This window comes from Eutrigla gurnardus, assembly GCF_963514095.1.
Source record: "Eutrigla gurnardus genome assembly, chromosome: 7".
Taxonomy (NCBI): Eukaryota; Metazoa; Chordata; class Actinopteri; order Perciformes; family Triglidae; genus Eutrigla; species Eutrigla gurnardus.
In genome coordinates, this window is record NC_139921.1 from 18,863,355 (window position 1) to 18,886,243 (window position 22,889).

Consider the following 22,889-nt stretch of genomic DNA (forward strand, 5'->3'; position numbering starts at 1 on the left):
GGGTATGACTGTGAGGATGTTATTTCTTCTGTATATAGACAGAGTTAAGAGGGAAAGAAGAGCCAAACAGAAACTCTCATGGATTAGACTGATGATTGGTTATGAAAAGCAAAAATGCTTTTCAAAGAATGAGATGGAAAAGTTTCGGAGAGGCTGAGATCGATAAAAAAAGGTGAGAAATGTAAAGTGAAGAGGAGAGGAAGATGAGATGTGAAGATGAGGCAGAGGAAAGTGAAAAGATCAAACCCAGCAGCTTTTTAATTACATTAATCCACTGAACATGTCTTTCGCTCTTCAATAATCTCTTCAATCTCCATATCTTATGATGTTAATATCACTTTGGGTTCAATCAAAATGCTCTTCTTTGACAACTATAGGCAAAATTATGTAAAATTAGGTTTTTATGTAGAATATGCTGCAGGTTATAAATAGTTTGTTATTCATTTAGGCTCCTGCAGCTATGGACTGGGCAGAGTCATTGAACCGATCCAGGGTGAACTCTTCCACTCCAGCCTCTTCCTCATCTCCATCCACGTCCGACTCTTCATCCACCTTCTCCTCCTCCTCCTGCTGCAACTCCTCCCACCCCCTCTTCTCAACCTCCCCGTCCTTTTCTGGCCTGGACCTCCTGTCCAACCTGAAGCCCGTCTTCATCCCCCTCTACTCGGCCGTGGTGCTGGTCGCCTGCTCCGGCAACCTCCTCCTGCTCTTCCTCATCTGGCACAACAAGAAAACACACAACACCACAAACTTCCTCATCAGCAACCTGGCTCTGGTCGACCTGGTCATGTGCGTCTTCTGCGTCCCTTTGACGGCCTCCTACGCTTTCGACCGGCGTGGATGGGTGTTTGGTCCCGGCATGTGCCATTTCGTCACCGTCATGCAGTCTGCAGCCGTGTACGCAGCGTGCCTGTCTCTCATGGCCATCGCCGTGGATCGCTACGTGGTGGTGGCTTATCCGATCCGCAAAAGAGCAGGGTGGCAGTTCTGCTGGGGTCTGGTGGTCCTGATCTGGCTGTCCTCTCTGGCGTTATCCACGCCCACGGCCCTACACACCATCCACCTGGACCTGCGGGATGTGGGGCTGCAGATGGCCGTGTGCGAGGAGTTCTGGGACGGCCAGGAGAGAGGACGCCTCATCTACTCCTGTTTCATTCTCTTCTTCTCCTACTTTGTACCACTGGCCGCCGTCTCCATTTCCTACTGGGCCATATCCTATCAGCTGAAGCAGCGGAACACGTCGGGCTTGACTGCGTGTCAACAGTTGAGATCTGCGAGGTCTGCGTGGAGTAGGAGGAGGAGGAAGACCTTGTACCTGCTGCTGGTGTCCGTCCTCTGTTTCACCTTCTCGTGGCTTCCCTTACAGGTACTGATGAAGGGAAAAGAGAGACTGATGATTTGATGGATACATGAAAACATGAATAAACTAGAAAGGTGCCGTCAGTAGAGTGCAGATCTCCGCCAGATGTGTCTGTGACGACCTCTGCTGTATTGTTTGATTGACTGATTCCAACCCACAACTGGCAACCCTCTGTTTAACCACTAATGGGTCAGTTAAAAAACCAAACTGCAGGATAAAAGGGGTTTTTCCAAAGGTCCTCACAGCCATAACCGGACACCCAAAATATGATGCTGTTTGCTGCAGCAGAATGTGAGGTTAGCTGTGGACAGACACAGTGGTGCACGCTATCACTCACGGACACATGCACTTATTCTCGTGTCCAATCACATGATGATCCTGGCGGAGATAATTCATTCTTAAACGTTCTTGACTAGTGGGACATTTTGAGAAATATGTGTAATTGCTTTCTTGCTGCATGTTAGCAGCAAGTTAGCTTAGCATAGAGACTGGAAACAGGGGCTAACTGCCAGCTCTTTAGAATGGTAAAAAATATACTATATACTAAATATACCTATACTAGCAGCTCTAAAGCTCTATGTAACATGCTGTATAGTTTGTTTAATCTCTTGTTTAATTTATAGGGGAAAAAATGGTTTTATGGGGATTATGTGTGGGACTATTTTTTGTCATCCGATGCAGTGACTTCAATAGCAATAATAATACTTTGTAGTCAAAGTGAGGTAACCAGGTAAGCAACTCTGCACCATGTAAAGAGCATAATTTGTCTTCGAGACGTTTTAGTCTGAAACATATAAGATGTTTACTTTTCCAGTCTTAGTGCTAAGAGAAGCTAGCTGTTGCTTTGTATTCATCGTACACACATGAGAGTAGCTGCGACGTCTTACTCTGCAAGAAAGCAAATAATCTGAAATGACCAGCTTGAACAAGCAGCAGATGATTTTTACTGCATCATTTGAAGTATTTAACAAAATGTCCAACTCTACCTTTAAGATAACAGATTCCTAAAGAAATGAATTCTGTATTGCATGAATGTTGAATGCTAAACATTGTTCAACTTCCCAGGTGGTGAATCTGATCCGTGACCTGGACACGGACTTCTCCATCTTAGGGAAGAACTACGTGAACATCATCCAGGTGTCCACTCACTTGCTCGCCATGAGCTCCGCCTGCTACAACCCTTTTATTTACGCCTCATTGCACGACAAGTTTGTCGCCTACCTGTGCAGCCACTTCCTGTCGCGGCGAAGGAGAAAAGGCAAAGACAGGGGTCAAGGGTCAAGCATCCTGACAATGTCACACAGAGTGCAGCGCCTTCACACCTCCACGACTGCAGCGGATTTCACGGGCGCTGTTGTAAATAATGTCATTCTTCAAGACAACTACGCTTAAAGTGTTGTTCGGCTTGAATACGCACAAGAATTTACTTTTTTTTTTCCAGAAACGGCTCAGGATTTCTTCTGAACGCCAAATGTTAATCTGAATCTTGTCAGCATTTATTCTTAAAGGCAAATTGGGTGAAAAGAAAATCCCTTTTAATCACGGTGCGATTCAAAACGGCAAGGCTTTCATAAAACAGCCAATGTTGTAAATATACTTATACAGCCATTTATACAGCCATTTTGCTCAAAACATACAATATATTTGGTCGTTTTTGTTGTACATTATAATATTAATTAATATTCTTGAGTATTTCTAGTACTTTATGGTATGTTTATGTCTAAATGTTTATTTGCTATTCCTGTCAAGTTAAACTGAGCGTATTTAGATAATTGTATCTGTGTTTTATATGTGTTTTCTATTATAAACAGGTTTATTTAAATACCCCTTTCCTCTCCATTCATTCATATAAAATATAAAAATAAATGCAAATGTTGACAGTGAACTTGCATTGAATTTGTTTCTATCTAAAAATCTGTTGATCGCTATGTTTCACATGAATTACAAGACACTTGTCGCTTTCTTGAATCTGCCAGTTTAAATATTGTGTACCACTACTGTCTGACTAGCGACTGAGGCTTTGAGCACCGACAGCTCCAATCTGCTCTAAGATGAGTCATCTTCTGAACTGTCAGGATCCCGGTCACTAGAGAGCTGTCAAATTGTAATGAATTAAATGATGGCAAACACTCCTATTAAAGAGCTTCCGTGGAAATGATGCTACATTTAAAACCTATATAATTGAATCAAAGGCATATCAATCAGCCTTAGAAATTCACCAATAATGTGTAATGAGTAATCAAAGACAAAAATCTGGTTTTCGCTTCGTCATTATCGGATATTGATGAGAAATCATTAATTTAATCTATCGTGCAGAGAGCACATCCTGTTATCCTCATGTCTGATTGTAGCTCGAACATCCTTTATAAAAATGCAAATATGACAAACTCTTTCTATGCAAATATGGGTGTTTTTTTTCTAGTAGTCCGGTTAAGTACTGGTAGCGCTGCAAGTCTAAATTCAGGAGAGATGATGGCACGGTTTGGACTGTTGCCATGAACTCTATTCATTTGTAATGTGTAGGAGAACCGAGATCGGTGAAACGAGATGAGCAGAAAAGCAATATAAGCGGGTTTTTAAAGGACATTGGTGTTGTTGGTGATGTCTACTCTTGTCTGTCTGATGATACAAATAAACAAGCAACAAACGGACAATTTTGGAATAACCTTGCAGGGCATTTTGGGCTGAAGAAAACAATTTACAGGCTTTCACTTGCGATTGCAGTATTGTGCTTCTCTCTAAGGCACCCAGGAGGGTGCATTTAGGCTGAAGTTCATAAAGAAAAAACAGGACAAATAATGAAAGATTTGAGAAAGAATGAAACCCCATGTCTTTTTTTTTTACTGTGGCAAGGACTTTGTACAGAACAAAAAAGCAGAAAAAAAGAAATCTCTGTACTCTCACTACAATCAGAAAGCACTCAACTCTGGCTCTTACATAAGTCACATTGTCATATTTATGGTTCTTATGTTAAGCAGAATGTGTTGCAGCATATTTGATTTTGTTTTAAATGTTGCAGAAACATTTTGCCAGAGTAATGGGAAACAGGTAAAAGGTAAAGACACTGTCATTCTGTACATCGTTAGCGTGTACAGCCATACGGAGGTTCAACAGGAAGGTCCAAAAGACGGGAGAGTGGTGAAAATGGGAATGAGTCTGTCTGTGAAAAGCCTTGCAGGTGTGTAATTTAAACGCCCTAGGGCCTCTATCCTGGCATGAACCTGCTCTCAGCACAATGCATGTAGATAGCTGACAGGAAATCCAATTTGGAGGCAGTTTATTCACCTATTTGACAAAATCTTTTATGCCTTTTGGGGCTTTTTTATTCCCTTTTATATTGTATGATTTAACAATGGTGAATAGCTAGATTTAATTCACAGCTTGGTCTGCTGTCAGTGGAAGTGTGATTAGAGGAAGCGGTTAACATTTTCTGTACTCTGAACTCAAGATGTTCCAAATATATTCATTTTAACTTATATTTTTGTACACATGTGTTCTCCTATTGGTGGAATAAGCAGGACCCTTTAACCATTTAACGTTACCATTTACTTTTATTATTTGACATTTCAACCGCTTACTTTTGACTATTTCAACTGTTTATCCACATACTTGTCCCATATTAAACTGCTAATTATCTTTAGCAGAAGTAAGCTTAAAGGACATGCATTTTTACAGACTGACTTTCATCAAAGAGATCGGTAAGGGTCATCTTCAGTTCAAATTGAAAAAGAACAAAGACAAATGGAAGTTTCCAATGCAGTGTGAATGGTAAAAATCTATTCACCGGAGAAATCAATGTCTAAAACCAAACTAACTGGTGGTTTCAAGGAATTTCATCAGGAGGCTGTACAGTGTAGGTGGGTCATTTCAACACACATTGAACATCATACAGGTCAAAAAGCATAATTAGCTCTCCTTAATGTGTCTAATATTAAGAGGATAAATTGGGCTGGCTACAGGACCCCCAACAGTTATATAAACTTTTAGCTACCGATTTCAACTGTTTATAAATTACTTTATGTTTACTAATTCTAAGGATTACTTAATGGCAACGACATCATCATAATCAGCTTATTGAACTGTGAGAAAACGTCGCACAAGTGTAATCCTATTTGGTTGTTTAGTTTTCTTCTTTACACAAATATGTGGATGAAAATGTAAATTAAAAACAAAAAAAGTAATAATGTCCGCAATCATTCCCACTGCATTAGTGCCCCCTGGTTGGGAATATTAAAAAGACCTGTAGATCCTGTACTGGCTGTTGCTGCAGGAAACAGGACCAAGGTAACAGCAAACTAATGGTTGAATTAAAGCAGCTGGCTCTCCCCTCTGATTCCCCCTCCACGCTCGCTTGCTGTTACAGATGCAAATGATTTACCTGCTCATTCCATTTAAAAGCTCATAACCTGATTGAGGAGCGCTCGAGGCTTCATACATATTCATCAGAAGCCTGATTATTGAAGTGAGATGATTTACGTCTCCTTGCGTCTGCTTTCAAGAGGCTCACATGCTTGTTTTTCCTGTCATGATCTACGCAGTGTAACAGACAAATGGGACTGTTTCAGGTGGAAGGACATGAATTAATAAAATATCTTTACATTTAAATGCAAATAAAGTTAAATTACATTCAATTCTGATTGTTTTCAGCAGAATGCTGAAATTGTTAAACTTTCTAAAATGAAGGACAAAAGGAGTCATGTGAGATACATTTCTAATTAAATCCATAAAGAAACGATGGGGAGTTTAGAACTAGATGTTGTGAGTTGTGTATTAATTCAATGGGGATAACAATGATTAGTAAGTTTGTAATGTGGATTGTTTTCTACCTCAAATAAGAAATATTTGACACAAACATTTTTGAAAACTACTTTAAATTCTCAATGCTCCATCACTGCCAAGACTGGATTTGAACAATCAATTAAAAAAGAAATGTGGCTGAGTGAGCCCTCATGTGGACAACAACTGTTACTACAGTTCTATACTTGAATATGTGCCATTTAAACTAAAAGCCATAAGAAAAAAAACACATGTTCAAACTCATATATTATTTATTACAATTAAATATTTTTCTTATATTACAGAGGTCCATTTGAAATCATACAAATAATCTGTGCTGTGATTAATATTTCCAAGGAATTTCCAAAATGCCATGCAAAGAATATGACATAAACATCACATCAGAAGAACCAAAGTTTAGGGTTTGTTTGTTTTTCTACACCTGGGAATGACGTTTCGATACCTTCCCCTCCCTCTCTGTTTTTGGTGCAAACATTTCTTGATTCGAGATCAGACCAGCGTCGACTGGTGAAAAATGAAAGGCATTTGGAAGGTGGGTATAAAGAACAGATCCTTCTCTTGGTGGAAAACGCTCGGAGTACATACTTGCTAATGGGAACAGGCACAGAGGACCAATTAAGACATACGTATCACACATCTTGATTAGACATAATTAGTTTGCCGAGTGATTCCTAAGGCCATATAGGAAGTGTGTGGTTTTGAACGCCGATCCAGAACCTCTAGGGGGATTTTAAAAATCAAACCAAATCAACCCACTTCTGCTGTGTTGGATTGTGCTGTGTGGGCTTTAACGACATCCACCATCCATCATTATTCAATGAAATGATTCAGTCCGTCAGGAAGGTCTCCAATAGTTTTGCTTAAGACTTTGGTTTCATTGAAATCGCGGTCTTTTCTATCCCATTTCAGTCTAATGAATGGAGGAAAGTCATAATGTGATCTATTCAACCCTTTGTACAGGAGGAAAAGCAGAAGTAAGCAGGATGTGGGCAATTTCAAATAATACTCCATCCAAAATATCTCAGTTTTGCATGATCAAACACACCCCCTGTGCTTTTAAGGTAGCTGTAAATAGTTTGTAGTTCATGTAGAACCGCGCCCGTCCATTAAAACATGGTTCCAATGGTGACAATGGTTTCAAAGCAGAGTAAAAGACGCCTCAAACACTCCCGCAGCATAAACGATCTCATCTCTGCTTTAAGCTCTGCCAGGTTTGGAGCATAACGAGCATACAGATGGACAGCTGAGAGGCGGATTATGGCGAAGAAGTGGATTAGAAAAGTTTCTGTTTTGATACTTTTTGTCGTCTATGAAAACTTGTAATGACTGAAACGTACCTCAGCTGATGGAATTCAAGCTGACAACAGGCGCTGTTCTTCGATATAAAACCCCAAACCACAAACTCAGTAATTTGGGAAATCCGCTTTCTTGTCGAGAATTAGATGAGAAAATCAATACCAAACACTAAATATGAAGCTACAGCCGAGAGACGGTTCACTCAGCGAAGTGTAATGAATCCATTTTTACAGACGTGACTTACTGAGCGCTAGAGGTGCAGGTAGGTCTTTTTTACGATAGCTTTATAGATATGAGACCGGTATCGATCTTCTCATTTAACTCTTGACAAGAAAGTCAATTAGTAATTATTTCCCCAAATGTTGAACTATTCCTTTAAAAGCCACATATCTGAACTCTGAATTTGACACTTAAGGGGGACTCAAAATAAATAGATCTTTTTTACCCATCAGATCCCACATAATGACGTGGCTGTGATGAGGCCGAGATGCATCTCAAGCATCTAGGAATCCAGATCAGCATACTAAGAAGCTCCATAACCCCCAGGCTGATATCGGTACACATTTCTAAAAAAAAAAAGAAGAAAGGCTGGGAATGTTCTATAAGGCAGCAAGATCAAGGGCACAGGCTAATGGCGAGGTGGGTTTAAATCATTCTAGCATTCGGCATTTAAAGGTGAGGAGGCAAAGCTTTATCATCGGCGGAGGAGCGACAGGAGAGAATGACAGGAAGCTGGGAGAGGCCAAGGGACGTTTTGGTCCTGCAGGTGAAGCATCTCTGTGTCAGCAGGTCTCTGTGTCCGAGACCCTTCTGAATGTTTCCTCAAAATCTGCCCGGAGGACTTTGACATCTCAACACAACACTGAAGCTTGTATTGGCCAAGCGAGCTCAATCAGTCACAGGAATACTATCGCAAAACACAACTCACACGTTTCATCTTAGACAGTGCAGCTATGAAGGAGCGACCTCCTTTTTTATAATCAGGAATGAAAGCCACGTATCTAAAACTCTATTCTTTAAAATTATCTTTTGAAAATAAATTATATTTTCTCAGTACAGAAATAAATACATATCTTCTCTCAAACATAGGAATGGATCATCATCATCATCACAGGTCTAAATGCTACGCTGAATACATTACTCACCATCTCATCGGTGAAGAAACAAGAATATAGGTGACTAACTGATGCCATCTGCCACGAACAGAACACTCATCCAGATTTATAAATGCAAATATACAGTTAGCCGACACCGGAGTCGTATCCCACCTCTGGCAGCTTTGAAGAAAAGGAAAAGTATTCAGTATTGGCATAACAAAAAATCTCCTCAATGCTCGGCTCGTTGGATGTTTTCACGCTGCAGAATCACACAAACGGAAGTGTGCTTTCTTTGTAGAGCGCAGGTCTCCTATAGTTTTAAAAAAAAACCTCCCCTTGTCATCGTTTGTGGTAATAAAAGTTGAATTTAGTTCATCAAACCTTCTGGTTGAGAACCTTTCCTCACAGCTGTGGTCGGACTTTACTACGCAGACCTACAGGTTGATCACAGTCATGAAAAAGGACATGTTAAATCATAGAACCGTGTAAAAACCGGAGAGTGAGGTGAGAATACCAATACTACTCTCATGCAGCTGGAGCCAGCAGCCAGTTAGCTTAGCTTAGCACAAAGACTTAAAGGGACGAAACAGCTAGCCAGCCTCCGTCCTGTTTCCAATCTTTATGCTAAGCTAACTGGTGCGGTGCACTGCTGCCACTTGGAAAAGCATCCGTATGCAGCGACTTCCAGAGAAATCTACAGCAGATGTGATTAAACCTTCAGCCACACCGAAAAAAAAAATCTTCCTTCTCGAGGCCCAACGAGGCCCGATATGCCTCATACTTCCTTAAGCCGTGGCATACCACTGAGATACTGGTCTGATATCTGCCAGGCAGACAGTGACATAATTCACATGTAACACCGACCTCACTTCATACCTATCAAATGTCACATTTCTACGAGCTACAGTAGCGTTTTCTACAGCAGAGTATGTTCCCGATTCGTCACACAGCTACTACGACACCACAGAGCCATGATAAAGACCATTACACTGCCATATTGACTCTTATACAGTTTGTCACGCCACTACTCGTACTAAATAAAACGTGTGGCACGTGAGAGCAAAAACAAAACAAAAATAAGAAGCCGATCTTGCAATCCTTCATTCTGAAACGTCCGGTTCCTGTCACACACCGACAGCAGGTACTGTGTGTTTGTGGCTAATCAACGTTGCGGAGGATGTGGAACATTATCTCACGTCCCGTAGCGTCGCGCGCCCCCGTCAGATGCTACTGCAGGTTCTTGAGGAGGCGTCCGTAGCGGAAATCGTAGACGTGTCGACAGAAAAACACCAGCTCCGGGTCGACGTCGTCGGGCACACAGTGGTGGGTGGGCATGGCGTTGCCGACAACGGGCGGCACCACGAGGGAGGCGGCGCAGTCGTGCACGCCCTCCCTATGGCGCTTCACCAAGGCACAAAATCTGGACAAAGCACAAATACAGCACATCAAACTCAACTTCCAAAACGCATTCAGAAAAAAAACAGTGTTTCTTGGCAGCTTCGAACTGTCTTGAGGAGAAAACCCTTTTTTATGTGAAACAATGTGCAAATAGAAAGGATTTTTCTCAGCAGGACCATGTAATCTTTCAAAAGCGACATGTTTAATCCAATATATACAAACACACACACACACACTTCAAAGAAAGCCACCACACAATTCTTACCGACAATACTGTGCCAATGTTAGGACATAGCATTTGTCTTCAATACAGGCCACACTGTTCACATCCTGGTGGCGGGACGCAAAGATCTCATTCTGGAGAAAAAAAAGAAGTCACAGCCGCGTTAGAAACCCAGTCATCTAGACCCAAATTAATCGATTGACGATCCCTTGGAGGCCTAGCGTGTGGGATATGGGGACATCAAGCACCGAGATCGCAGATTGAACTGAAACCTTCCCTTCCAGACGTGAAGACGGACTGACCGGAGAAAGATGCTGCTTCCTCCGAGTCAGAGCCCCGCTTCTGTTCTCACACTGCTCCGACGCGTCTGTTGTTTGTGAGTGCAGCTCAGAAATGACAGACTTTGTGTGGTTTATTGTTTCTAGCGATTAAATCAAGTGCAGCTTGCTCCTCTGGGAGATTACTGACGACACGAAGCACAACAGAAGCTGCTCTCCAACGTGTGTCGGTTCACACACACACACACACACACACTCATCTCTTCGAAACACAAAGTCTCCTCTTGCATTGTAATGTTTTTCATTTGCAAATCCATTGTGTACAAACAGGAAGAAAGGAATGGCATGAAGCTCAAGAATAATGTGTTATTTTGTGTTGCAAACTAACTACGGATATTATTTTATTAGAATAGGAATCAATAGAGAATGCACACTGTGTTCAAAAGATAATGTTGGTGTCATTGTTTATTTCTCTCGTTAACAAAACCCATGAAAAGTCCAAAGCTAATCGTGCCTCAATCGGTTTCAAAGTACTTTCCGACCTCCCCCATCTGTGGCTCTCAGCCCAAAACCCATTTGTTCCTACTGAAGATGTCGATCTTTAATAAAACGGATCAAAAAATGTTTTGAAAACGATTATTTAGGAAGCTGGGCACGTTCGTTTTTAATGCTGTGGACTTAAATACAGTAAACGGCAGCAGGATGATGCGTCTGGGATTGACTCATAATAAAATGACAATGGCAATGTTAATAATGTGGGTCATTGTTGTGTTTTCTATAGTTTTTCTACAATAATGGAGGTTACTGACACACAGGAATAATCAGGCTTTGAAAACACAGACCAAAACTTGTAAGCAGGATCAACTCATAGTTAGCTTTGGTCTTTTTGTGGCCGATAAAAACAGAAATTATTTAAAAGTCACTTTAACTGTTGCGTGTTACACTGATTGTTATATCCAATTGCTTACATGTGGCTTCATAAACCTTTAACACTGAATTTCTAATTATTTGCAAAAGGTTAACTAGAGCTATATTTGATTTTACATCTCACCTGCCGACCACTCAGAAACCAGGACTTTAAAGTTAGAAAAAGCTCACCTCACAATGTACACTGGGGTTGCGTCCTCCCTGTGTGTGTTCTGGACGGTAGTACCAAAACAAACTCATCATCAGTTCTCCTGAAGCAAAAAACAAAAACACACACAGTTCACCTCAGCGCTCGAAGCCAGTCATCACCACCTTCATTCAGCTTCTCTTCGTGTTTTCCTACCTGAATCTGGCTCCTCCCACAGAGATGAGATCTTGGCCACGTAAGGCAGCGACTTCTTCCTCGGTCCAGATTTCAGCAGAACAGTGTCTCTGACCTGAATCAGCTCCCCGTCCCTCTGGACTCCCTCGAAACACTTCCTCAGCACCGGAGCCTCCTCCCCCTGGGAACACAGGCAGCAGGAAACACTCACTCCTCAAGCAGCCAGAAGCCGTCGAGTTAAAAAGCTGCAGGATGCGACTTGTATTGAATGACTTGTGTGTCTCAACAGTAAGGTGTTTGGACGAAAGTCAAAGGGAAATAGTGAATAAGCTCTAATGTGAATATGATGCAGCTGGTGTAAATCATCAGAACAGGCACGTTAACCGACACAGCATTTGAAGCGGTACCGTCACGGCTGCGTCAAAAAGCACCGGCGTGACTTTCTCTACATACCACGGAGAAAACTTCTTTCTGAAAGGGCAGGCCAACTGGCTGCCAGCCGTTGGTGGATTTTTGGCGGCCGTTCCTCGGCTGCTTGGCAACCGTTCGCCCTCCGACGCTGGCAGAGCCGAGCTTCTGCTTCTTGTTCCTGTTGAGAGGGCAGACAGCCGAGCCGATGCTGCCGGTGCCGCGCGCGCCAGACCTCGACCCGCTGGGCGACTTGGCACTCTGCGGGCACTCCTTCGCCACCTGCAGCGGCGGCTGCGGTTGGCTGGGGTCGGACAGCGGAGCCTGAATGCGGGGCACCGATTGGCCGGCAGGAGGCACGGTGGGAAAGGGGCAGCCAGTGAGGGTTCTGGGGCTGGGACAGATGGGGACGGAGGAGGGACTGTGGTGGTCATTGGGGGGCGATGGGTAGTCGTCTAAGGAGGGAAGAGAACAGGCAACATCATGAAGTAGCATGTCAGACAATCCTTTAAGGAGCAGCTCCAGCGATCAACAACCTTTAACAAGGTTACATAATAGAGACGCGAGCGTCACAGAGTTGTTATCAGTTCCGCTGAAGCAGCAGAAATAACAAACAGAGCCTCAATTAAGGTCAATTACAGCCTTTAACAGAGCAGCCCCTCACAAAACACATACAATTAACATCCCCATGACACTAACGGGAACTGTGAAATAACAAGAACAAGTTGTGCACACTCCCATGACACAGTTGTGGTGGTGGACATTAAGGTGAATTAGCGGTCAATTCCTGGATCCAAACATCTTCGGCAGCTGCCTTCAGGTCCTCCATGGAGAACACATCAAGGTTTGCCATTAAGCTACTAGCCATTGGCAAACTAAGGTTATGTACTGTATATTGTTATATATGCATCCATATGAGTATATCTAAAAAAGTATTGAACCATAATTTTGCGATACCCGTACTCGAGTACCTCCGTTTTATGCTGCTTTATACATTCTACATTTCAGAGAGAAACACTCCATTACATTTATTTGAAAGCTTCTTAATCGTAACTGCAAATTAAAGATTTTATGTGTGAAACAATTGCTGACCTTATAAATTCTGATTTATTGTTATAGATTAAATTATCCAACAGCGTGTACTATAAAGTGAAAAATAGACCTCAAGCAAGATACGGCATCAAAATGCTGGTGACAACCAGCGGGTTGTTTCACTACAAATGATTTAAATATGTTTTGCTGCTAATTCTTATATACTTTTACTTCTGTTAAAGTGTATTGTGGTGCCAGACCAAGTAAGGCTGTTACAGCAAAGCCGCTGGGTGTATCGCAGTAACATGGGTGCTTTTGAATTAGACTTTCTTAAAAGGGAGAACGTATTATTTACTATTTTTAAAAAGGATCTGCCAGCACAGTTACTACGTCATGATTTAATCACCCAACCACACAGAAAACTTACATTCCCATACAACTAAACTGCATTCTCAATTACGATTTGAAGGAATTACGCAATCTTTTTTTCCCCATGTTGTGAATTGAAACAAAAACAAAGAAAGGCAACACAATTGGTTATGTTTGGGCAACAACACTAATTGGTGAGGTTTATAAAACATCATGGTTTGGCTTAAAATAAATAGGTTTCTTTTGCTATTTAAGTGCCAAGCCATTGTTCGGACAGCCCAATAGTCCAAAAAAAGAAAAAATGTCCTACTGGAACGAATGCCCATTTGTCTGACATCTCATTATCCCGAAAACAAACATCCATTGTTCTGACGGTCCGTTGTTCCGGAAATACAAACTCCCTGTGCAAATACACAGAAGCACGTACTTATTATGCAAAATGATATAATTGAAACTTCCACGTTACATACATTTTTTCCTGCCATGTCATAACCTGCCCTACTACTCTGTCTCTGGACGACCCTCCCCGATATTCTAATCCTAAACATTGCCTTCTGACTTGACACAGGACACCGATGACGGTCTCCTGGGTGAAAGTCCTCCGTTTGTCTGACCTCATCCCTACATGGTCTTCCACAGACTATGAGTAGAAACAAATTTGTGATACTTCACAAACAAATGTAAACATAATCGATCATGCAGTTTTGTTGTATGGGAACGTAATCCTGCGGAGAGGATCGACTACAGCGGCCATCGACTCTGTAACTTGCGGCGTATTCCACAAAGACCACGCTATAATATTTAACAAATACAAAGAAGTTTACCACATAATCCAGGCTGAAAGCAACACAGTTGCAGCTGCCAAAAATAACAAAACACCCACTGGGTGAATGTGAAAATTAACAGGCTTATAATATCACTGCTCCATCTAGAGCAGGAGTAGATCTGACTATAATAACATTTGTCTATTCCATCAATTAAATGTGTTCCTCATAAGTTTTCTAATAGAAAAAAAATACTTCACTCATCCCCTTGGGGAAATTATGACATGTATGACAATTATTGCCTAATGCTTTCAGCTGAAACCCCAGTGTTGGGAAATGAAAAATAACATGAATTTAAAAAGATAATTCAAATCAGTAACGAGGCTTACTTTAATACCTTATAATCACTCACAGCAGACATGAAAGTACCAGTAGCAAAGTAACGCAAGGCAGTCTGTAGGACTGTAAGCAACTGTGACGTACGGCTCAAGGACCTCATTCAGATAATTTAATATATCATATGAATGTATGACAAGAGAATATGTAGTGATTTTGTTAGTGTGGGTATATAGATGTCACTCATGGTGCTGCTAGATTGCTGCTAGACCGCACCATCAATAAAGGCGTGTGTTGCATGAGGGAGATCAAACAGAAGCAGAATATTTCATTAGATAAAATATGTTGGGAATTTTGGAAATGGTTGCAAATATATTTCTTTCAATACATTTTGACTTTTGGACTTTATGAAGCTATTAGAAAAAACATGAGTCAGAAACAATCATATGCAGCCACTGCTCTACAAATACTTATAATATGAGTGTAGCCTGATCTTTATCAAATTAAAATGTCAGTGTTATGAATGAATCTTCAAACTATTCGGTACAGCCCTACTCTACTCTATCAAGATATGAAAATCTATTTACCACATTGAATTATTGAAGTCTATTTTTTGCTTTTAGCCTGGATAATGATTTTAACTTCTTCATATTTGTGTAAAATTACATTATATTATAAGGATATGCACACTGAGCTTTGATCGGTCAGTAGGCCAATGCTTTTATACGAGTTCATCCCTTCTCTTGAACTTAACCTGCACCAGAGCAGGTTAGGTGTGCAACAAAAGTTACCATGGTGACAAAGTGAACCGCTGTCATAGGACTGAAAAGACAGGGTTTAACCTAAAGTAGTGAAAGGGAGGTCTGATCAGGCAGGGAAATGGCCACACGTGTGGGCCGACCACAGGCAGGAAAACCACAGGTGTTACCAACATTAACGATGGCTCTGTTCTATTTGGGTGTCCCAGTAAACCATGAGAGTGTAACAGTGGGCACAAAACCAGGAGAAGCAGCTAAATGGAATCCAGCCATCATTAATTATAGTACTTACACCTGTATTTGTACAACTATGTCAAAATGTCTTCAATGAAATCTATTTGTGAAAAGATTCTGAAGATTTTTGGTGCACAACCCTCAGAGCCCGAGCTGCTTCTGGCTGCAGCAGCAGACAGACGTGTGCTCATGTGTGATTATAATGTGCTGCTTTGAGCTCACGTTCAGGTGTTTAGAACCAAAACGCCCACATATTCAGGCAGACACACTTTGTTTGCGTGTCGTACCGCAGACATCACAAAGAGTTTTCCTGTTCTGGTTCACGTCTCTGACTCGCTCTCTTGCTGACGCTCGAGCTCATACAATCAGCTCATTAGGTTTCAGCTGCACAGGCCTCGTATTCACTCCCCGGCTGCTTGTATTCAAATGCAGACAAAAGAGGTCTTGCCCTTTTCTGTGATATTTTTCGTTGCCTCCCACACAAGTGACATTCCAAAATGGGAGATTAAAAATGCCCGACATAAGAGCTATTCTCAGCACATTGTACTGCTGTGGCAGCCGGATTAGGGGTTGACAACACATGTAAAAAAAAACCTAATATCTATAGTGAGCTCATGAACATTAACTACTTAATCGGAAATCCTAGTATCTTATTTAAAGGGGTCAGCGATTTCACACATAAAGTTCAGTTTCTTTGTCATGGGGAGCTCAGTCAGTGAAAAAGTTGTTTAATTTTTTTCTTTCCTGACTCTGTGGGGAGCTCTCTGACGTCTGAGAAAATACCAGGAACTCCAAATTTATTGACAGAGTGCTTCAATTACAAACTGGGGGTAAAGACTTTGAAAGATGTGGACGTTTATCAGGCAGGAGAAGTCGGTGGAGATGTGGCAGAACTCAAAAATGGGATTTTCACCCTGCTGATTGGTGGTTTTGGCTTTTCAACACAGCAGCCAGGTGACAAACTTTGTTTCTGAGAACATTTGAGGTGAGAAATAGGCGATGCAGAGAAAATGGATTCATATTTTATCAGCATTACCTGGATTCACAAGCCTGCTGCCTTGCGATGGACGGACCTAATTTGCCTAAAGTTGAGGTCAAGCGATAATCATGCAAATACAGACAAGGTGAACGGTCAACTCTATCCATCACACAACCGGCTGCTGACTCTCCTACTCTCTGAGCATGAACAGGATCCATTAACATGTGCGTGGACGGATTCGGTGCACCTCCACCATGATGCTGACTTCAACACAACTCGACTATTTCTGACTTCCTAGAAAATCTGCAATGGAACGGCACTCAAAGTCAGAACTCCTACTTCCTTCATTTGCATGTAAATGGATGTCAAAACATATTGGGCAACACATTTATAATGACCCAAAAATGTGGAGGCTGCACATCAGCTTGTCACAGTTAGCCATAGCTTTTGAATTAAAAAAAAAAGGAACGTTTCTTTATTTATACAAATAATACCACGCTGAAGGCGGTAACACAATGGTGATTGAGCCTATAGCCCAGTAATGAAAGTATTGCAATATTTTGGTATCTGCAGCATTATGAACTGAGGCGACATTTAGGGGGGGATTAAGTGTGACACGTGCACATCATTCTAAAAACTTGCACCAGGAAGGAAATCTTAAGGATCGTCATGGTCACTATGAACACATGCAGTAGCCGTTGGTACATATATATAAGTGCATTAACACATCTTGTTGAATTGTTCCAAAAACAATTCCGACACACTGCTGGATGTTGCCAAAGATAAACCCAATATGCCGATCTCCGGTCCGCTCACCTCTTTTGATGCCGTGGTTACATTTGGTGCAGTCTGCGGGGCTGAAGGAGCATCCTCCTCTGGCGATGGCTGGAATCACACTGGTGTAGGAGTTGTAGCCGTTGATCCTGCAGGGCTCTCCGTAGCACGCCTCCACCGAGGTGCAGCAGTACACTGGATGGGTAATCCCTGAGGGCTGCGGACCCGCGCTGGGGAGCAGCTTGGGCCTCTTGCCGCTCTTTGGGCACAAAGCGAGGGGCGACCTCGGAGACGAGGAGGCGTCCGGGTGGCTGAAGTGCACGTAGTAGCTGGGGAAACAGGTGTACGTGTGCGGGCTGATGGTAATGGCTGCTGGGTGGGGGGGCTGAAGGTGGTGGTGGTGATGGTGGTGGTGGTGGTGATGGTGGTGGTGGAACACCTCGGACAGTGAGCCGTCCTCTGGCTCCTTGAAGGTCTTGTCCTCCAGGAAGAGGGCCAGTCTGTGGCAGTACTCCACACACCTCTCCTGGGAGCAGCAGTAGCAGGAAGACAGGTCCGTCTCCAAATGCTCCTCCTTGATTGTTTTCAAGGAGAATCCGAGCGAAGAGCCGCGATGGAGCTCATGTTTGAGACACTCCCGTTCTCCTGTGGTGTCCTTCCGGTCCGGATCCGACGCCTCGCTTTTACACAAACGACAGCAGCCCTGGACGGTAGAGTCCAGCTGGGAACGGAGCGGATTCTCTGTACCCTGTTTTATGTTCTTTAGTTGGTCCGCCTGTTTGGGATGTGTCGTTCTTTTGGTCAGTGTTGTTTCTCCGGAAGCTGGCTTACCGCTAATCTCCCCCTGAGTTGCAGCTGCCGCTTCGCTCCCCGACTTGGACTCGGTCTTCTTCTGCCGTTTGGTTCCGTACTGGGCGCTGGTGAGTTTGAGCAGCGTTGCAGCAGTGAGGCCCGCCTGACGCCGAGGCGTCGGCGCAAACAAAGCCAACCAGTCGATGTTCTGAGCCTCGGTTGCCGACCGCCTCTGTTTTTTCGGCCTCTCTTTTGGGTCTGCTTTCCCTCCCGGAGGAACCTTTTTGGTTTTACGACTTTTATGTTCCGTTTTAGTGAGAATGTCTTTCGCTTTGTCTTCATTAGATGGCTGCCATTTCTTTGTGAGATGTGATGCGAGAGAATCGTCTCTGTAGAGGAGCAAGCTGTTGACAGCCTCAGCGTTGAGAGAGGCCATTCTCCGCCTACGGGGCTCAAAGACAGGTGTGGAAATCATGAGTAAGGCGTCGGATCGGTTGATTTTTGGTTCCAGTGCTTGCCGCTTGGCTGTGGACGCTTTCTTAAATCCAGATTTGGTTCTTCTTTGACTGGAGCCGGAGTGCAGCTTCTTCTTGACTTTGCCCATCTTTTCTTTCCCAGCTTTTGGTGCATCCTTCCCTTTACCCACAACTCCTTTCTCCTCCAGACGGGTGAGCAGGACGCAACAGTCCAGCGCATCTCCGTCGCTCACTGCCAGCGTCTTCTTTCTATGTCGATGTGGTTCTTTCTTATCCTTCTTTTTCCTTCCTCTCAACTCATTTTTCCTCTCTTTCCCCTTTTTCACGCCACCTTCTTTCTTCTTGCTTCCCTTCTCCTTCCGGGGCTTCCCGCATTTCACAGGTTGGCTCCGCTGAGCTTTCACCATGGTCACAGCGTCCGGGGGCAGAGCCGCCAAATCCTCTTCATCCACGAAGTCTCACGATGGCTTCAGGTTTCCGCTCAGAGAGACCCTTCAGCGAGCATCATCACGGATCATCACCTGGAGTCCATACACTCTCTGGGGAGAGACAGATAGTGGACATTTAACACACACCGACAGAGAATCTCACAGTGACTTAATGTAACAGACAGGATCTTTTGATGCATTATTCAACAACTGGTTTTACTTAAGTTTGTTGTCGAGGTCCCCACAGGATATGACCACTTAGACAGCCTTTCTCCTTGACATGCAAAACACACTGCACACACAAGACGGAAGATGAACAAAGGTAAAGAGCTTATGATGTTATATTATTTGTCTGCTTTGTTTAAGACGAGCCTCGTCACCCTTCGATCGTAATATATTAATTAATTTTGCTGTCTTGGCTGCAAACTGTTGCCTTTTAGTCTTTGTGTCAATAAAGATAATTTCCAGCTGCTTGAACCCCTGCCGAAGCACATTAGTGACTCACACGGCTTCACTAGGAGCTCAGCGTTGCAAGCCTTCAACCCACTCGGTGCTAAAACACAGAAACACGGTGCAGAAACAGTTTAGGTGATGTATTTACGTTTGATATGACGGATGCTCTAAGAAGAGATCCGTTAATTCACTATGCCGCACCAATTTCATTTTAGCCATAGCCACAGCCTGTAGCCGATCTCTGTGAGTGGCACTGTGGCTGACCAAAGAGCAGGTAATTAGATTGAACACCAAAAGACCACACAGCCCGTTTCACATCGAAGTAAGCTGGGCCAGCAAACTGTGTGGTATGACATTAATAAGTCCTTCTGCAACATTTGGAGTCACAAAATCAAACAAGTAGGACTCTTGAATTGATCCCTATGTCACCAACATCGGCAGCGGAAAACACTCGACCAACAATAGCCTCTTCAGTTTCCATGTCAACAGGGTGGTACAGAAGTACAGAGCAGTACAGAGCGCATCAAAGCACCTCCAGCAACTTTATTGTAGAAGATGCATAACCTTTACAGTCCTCTGCGATTCACACAAGTCCTTTTTGCTCTCTTGACACAAAAAAACACCTCACTGAGGAGAGAACTTCTAAAGCTCTGATGATTCAACTGCCGGTGACCTTTATGCAATGACAGTCCCGCGTGCAGCATAAAGAGAAGGATCATCCTTCAGCCCTGAAACACAATTATGGCACTTGACCTCCAAGAACTCAGCATGGAACTTTTTTTTTTATATTAAGTGACTCTTCAGCTGGAAAACCATTGAGCTTTCACAATCAGACACTCTCTCAGAAACGACCAACTCTGAGTCTCTGCTTCCATTACAGTGTGACACAAATACGATCAATTAGGTTATTTAACAAGCTGCTACTTATGATGGCACATTTGTCATTTCCTGGCGGGACATCGGCTTTCAAACTCATGTCATATTTTTAATAAATGTTCCTACTTTTTTTGCCGCTATAAAAAGTGATTCACATGCTGCCTTCAATGCGTTGCAGTAAATATTACAATTACATGAATGTAGGGCTGCAAGTAAATATATTTTTCAGATATAGAATAATCTGCAGAAAAGTTGCAAATACTCATGCTGGAGAAGCTGGACATAGATTATTTTGGTTTAAAACATGACTTTTTAATCCATTTGAAATGTTGACTAATCCACTAATCAACTACCTGTTAGCAGGTGCAGAGACGCAACCTTTATTGGAAGAAAGCATGGAGACCTCATCATCATCAAGAGTCTTTAATTTTTTATGAAACTGCCTACTACATTTAAAACTGGATTTATCTGTAATCATACTGAGGGCCATTAAAAAAAAAGAAGAAAAGAAATCACACATCAGGGCAAAAATAATTCCCTGCTATATCGCTGGTATTGCAATAACGGAGCCAATTGCAAAGCGAGACGCTGTTATAGGCCTATTTGTAAATTATGCTTATGCCTTAACAATTTTGGCTTTTTATGAATCAAAGTGCATCAAATCATATTCAAATGTAAATTTGCGTCCTCATTTTAAAGTGAGCCACTTAGCAACCAGGCTATAAAGAACTCTGGGGTAGGGGCAGTCAAGAGCATGTGTGTGTGTGTGTGTGTGTGTGTGTGTGTGTGTGTGTGTGTGTGTGTGTGTGTGCGCCTGTCTGTCTGTCTTTGCTTAGAAGACATACAACACAGCTCATTTCTGCTGCTGTTGCTTTTCCACACACCCGTTTGCCAATATGCCATTTCCTGTTCCATCCCTACAGTATGATATTGGTAACATTCATTAAAAATTCATCCTTCAACCATTTGCAGTCAAGTTACATGCGTTCGAAAAAAAAAAAAAGACAGAGATGATGGGATATTATTGCTTGAAAATGCATTCAACTGTTGCTGCAAAAAAAAAAAGAAGCGGTTTCTGCACTGTATTATAATAATAATAGATTCATCTCACCAGAAGTGTATTCGTGCAATCGAGTACTCAACACAACGCCATCTCACCCAGTGTGCAACAGATCTGCTATTCCTTTAGAACTTGCCATCACGTAACACCTAATGAAGGGTTGGGGGAACCAAAACCTTGTGTGGTTCTCGCTGCAGTGCTTTAATTACAAGGAGCCGACACTGCTTCTCCATCTCATTTCCTTCCACAATAAAACCCCAACATACCTTGAAAGCGGTGTGATCTGTGATCTGTGGCATCATCTTAAGAATATTGACAACATACCCGTGGTTGAGTCGCACCACAAGTGCAAACCCACTTGGGCTCCGGAGTGGACACAACTCTCTAGCCGGAGATTTTCTAAACCGCGTCACAGCTCTGTCTGCACTTATTGCCCGACGACTCGGCGAGCCGTGAAATGCAATCCATGAGAGAGAAATTTAATTTCCAGATAACAAGAGGACAGAAGGAGCCGCGCATTGAGTTGCTGTCTGCGGATATCAAATCAAGTTGCTTCGTCTGAATAAGACGAGCATGCACAATGGAAGGAAAGGAGCTCGTTGAAGAGCATTTTTATTATTATTCCCATCTAGACCGTCACCACACTGACCACAACAATTCAAATTTAGTTTAACCATATTATGGTTACACTAAAAAGAAAGGATTATCTCAACCATTTTCCTTTTGAGGCTTCTGCAAATCTTTTAATTTAAAAATTTACTGTGTAAAATTACACCTTTGAAGCTTGATTTTGTTACTTCAAAAGGTTCAAGAGATGAATCTGAGAGTTCAGGAGATGATTATCGGGAGAATCAGAAACATATCTCCTTACACTCATCAATATTATCTCTAATGATGCCTCTTTTCTTGTGAAACACTGAACAGTTTCACCTCCTCAGGTGACACAAGCCGCAAAGGTCGCTAACCGGTCATTAAGATCAGCGTTTCTCACTGTCCTCGCTCATTTTGCTTGTTTTCACTCCCGTTATTGCAGGTTATGACCTCAGCGTGGACATGAGTTGTGAGCAGGTTAACAAAAAGGCAGATTTATAAAAAAGGCCTGAAAAGGTGTAAGAGTCTAGCATTTCACGAGAAATCAAGTCAGAAAATTTAACACAACTTTGTGTATGAGAAATATGGTTCTGATCATCATTAACTTGTCAGGTGTACCAGTTCCAGGAGAAAAAAAAAGGCAAAATTACACCAGATATGCATTTCTACTTCTTATCCCTTGGAATAATCTTGTGACATTTTCTTTCTTTTTTTAAAACCCTGGGTCCCCGTATTTCTAAGCACTCATTTGGAAGATCAAAATGGACAGACTTCTGAAAATGACAGATGTTAAAGAACCATTAATTTCAAAGTAAATGGAGCGTAACGGACAAACCAAACCAACTTAACCATTTTGCGTGT

At 42.5% G+C, this 22,889-nt stretch overlaps 2 protein-coding genes across 2 annotated transcripts; one reads left to right on the forward strand and one right to left on the reverse strand.

The window, feature by feature from the left end:
* Positions 1-460: 460 nt before the first annotated feature.
* prlh2r (prolactin releasing hormone 2 receptor) lies at positions 461-2,752 on the forward strand (the record flags this gene model as incomplete). Its single annotated transcript, XM_084012997.1, has 2 exons — positions 461-1,366; positions 2,426-2,752. 2 exons carry the CDS (start codon positions 461-463, stop codon positions 2,750-2,752), a joined length of 1,233 nt encoding a protein of 410 aa, XP_083869123.1.
* Positions 2,753-6,390: 3,638 nt separating this feature from the next.
* Positions 6,391-19,083, reverse strand: bahd1 (bromo adjacent homology domain containing 1). Its single transcript, XM_084014209.1, is given in 7 exon segments — positions 6,391-9,970; positions 10,214-10,305; positions 11,548-11,627; positions 11,720-11,879; positions 12,152-12,561; positions 17,395-19,033; positions 19,036-19,083. Coding segments are annotated over 7 exon segments (2,607 nt in total). The 5' UTR covers positions 19,069-19,083; the 3' UTR covers positions 6,391-9,777.
* Between the last annotated feature and the right edge of the window lie 3,806 nt (positions 19,084-22,889).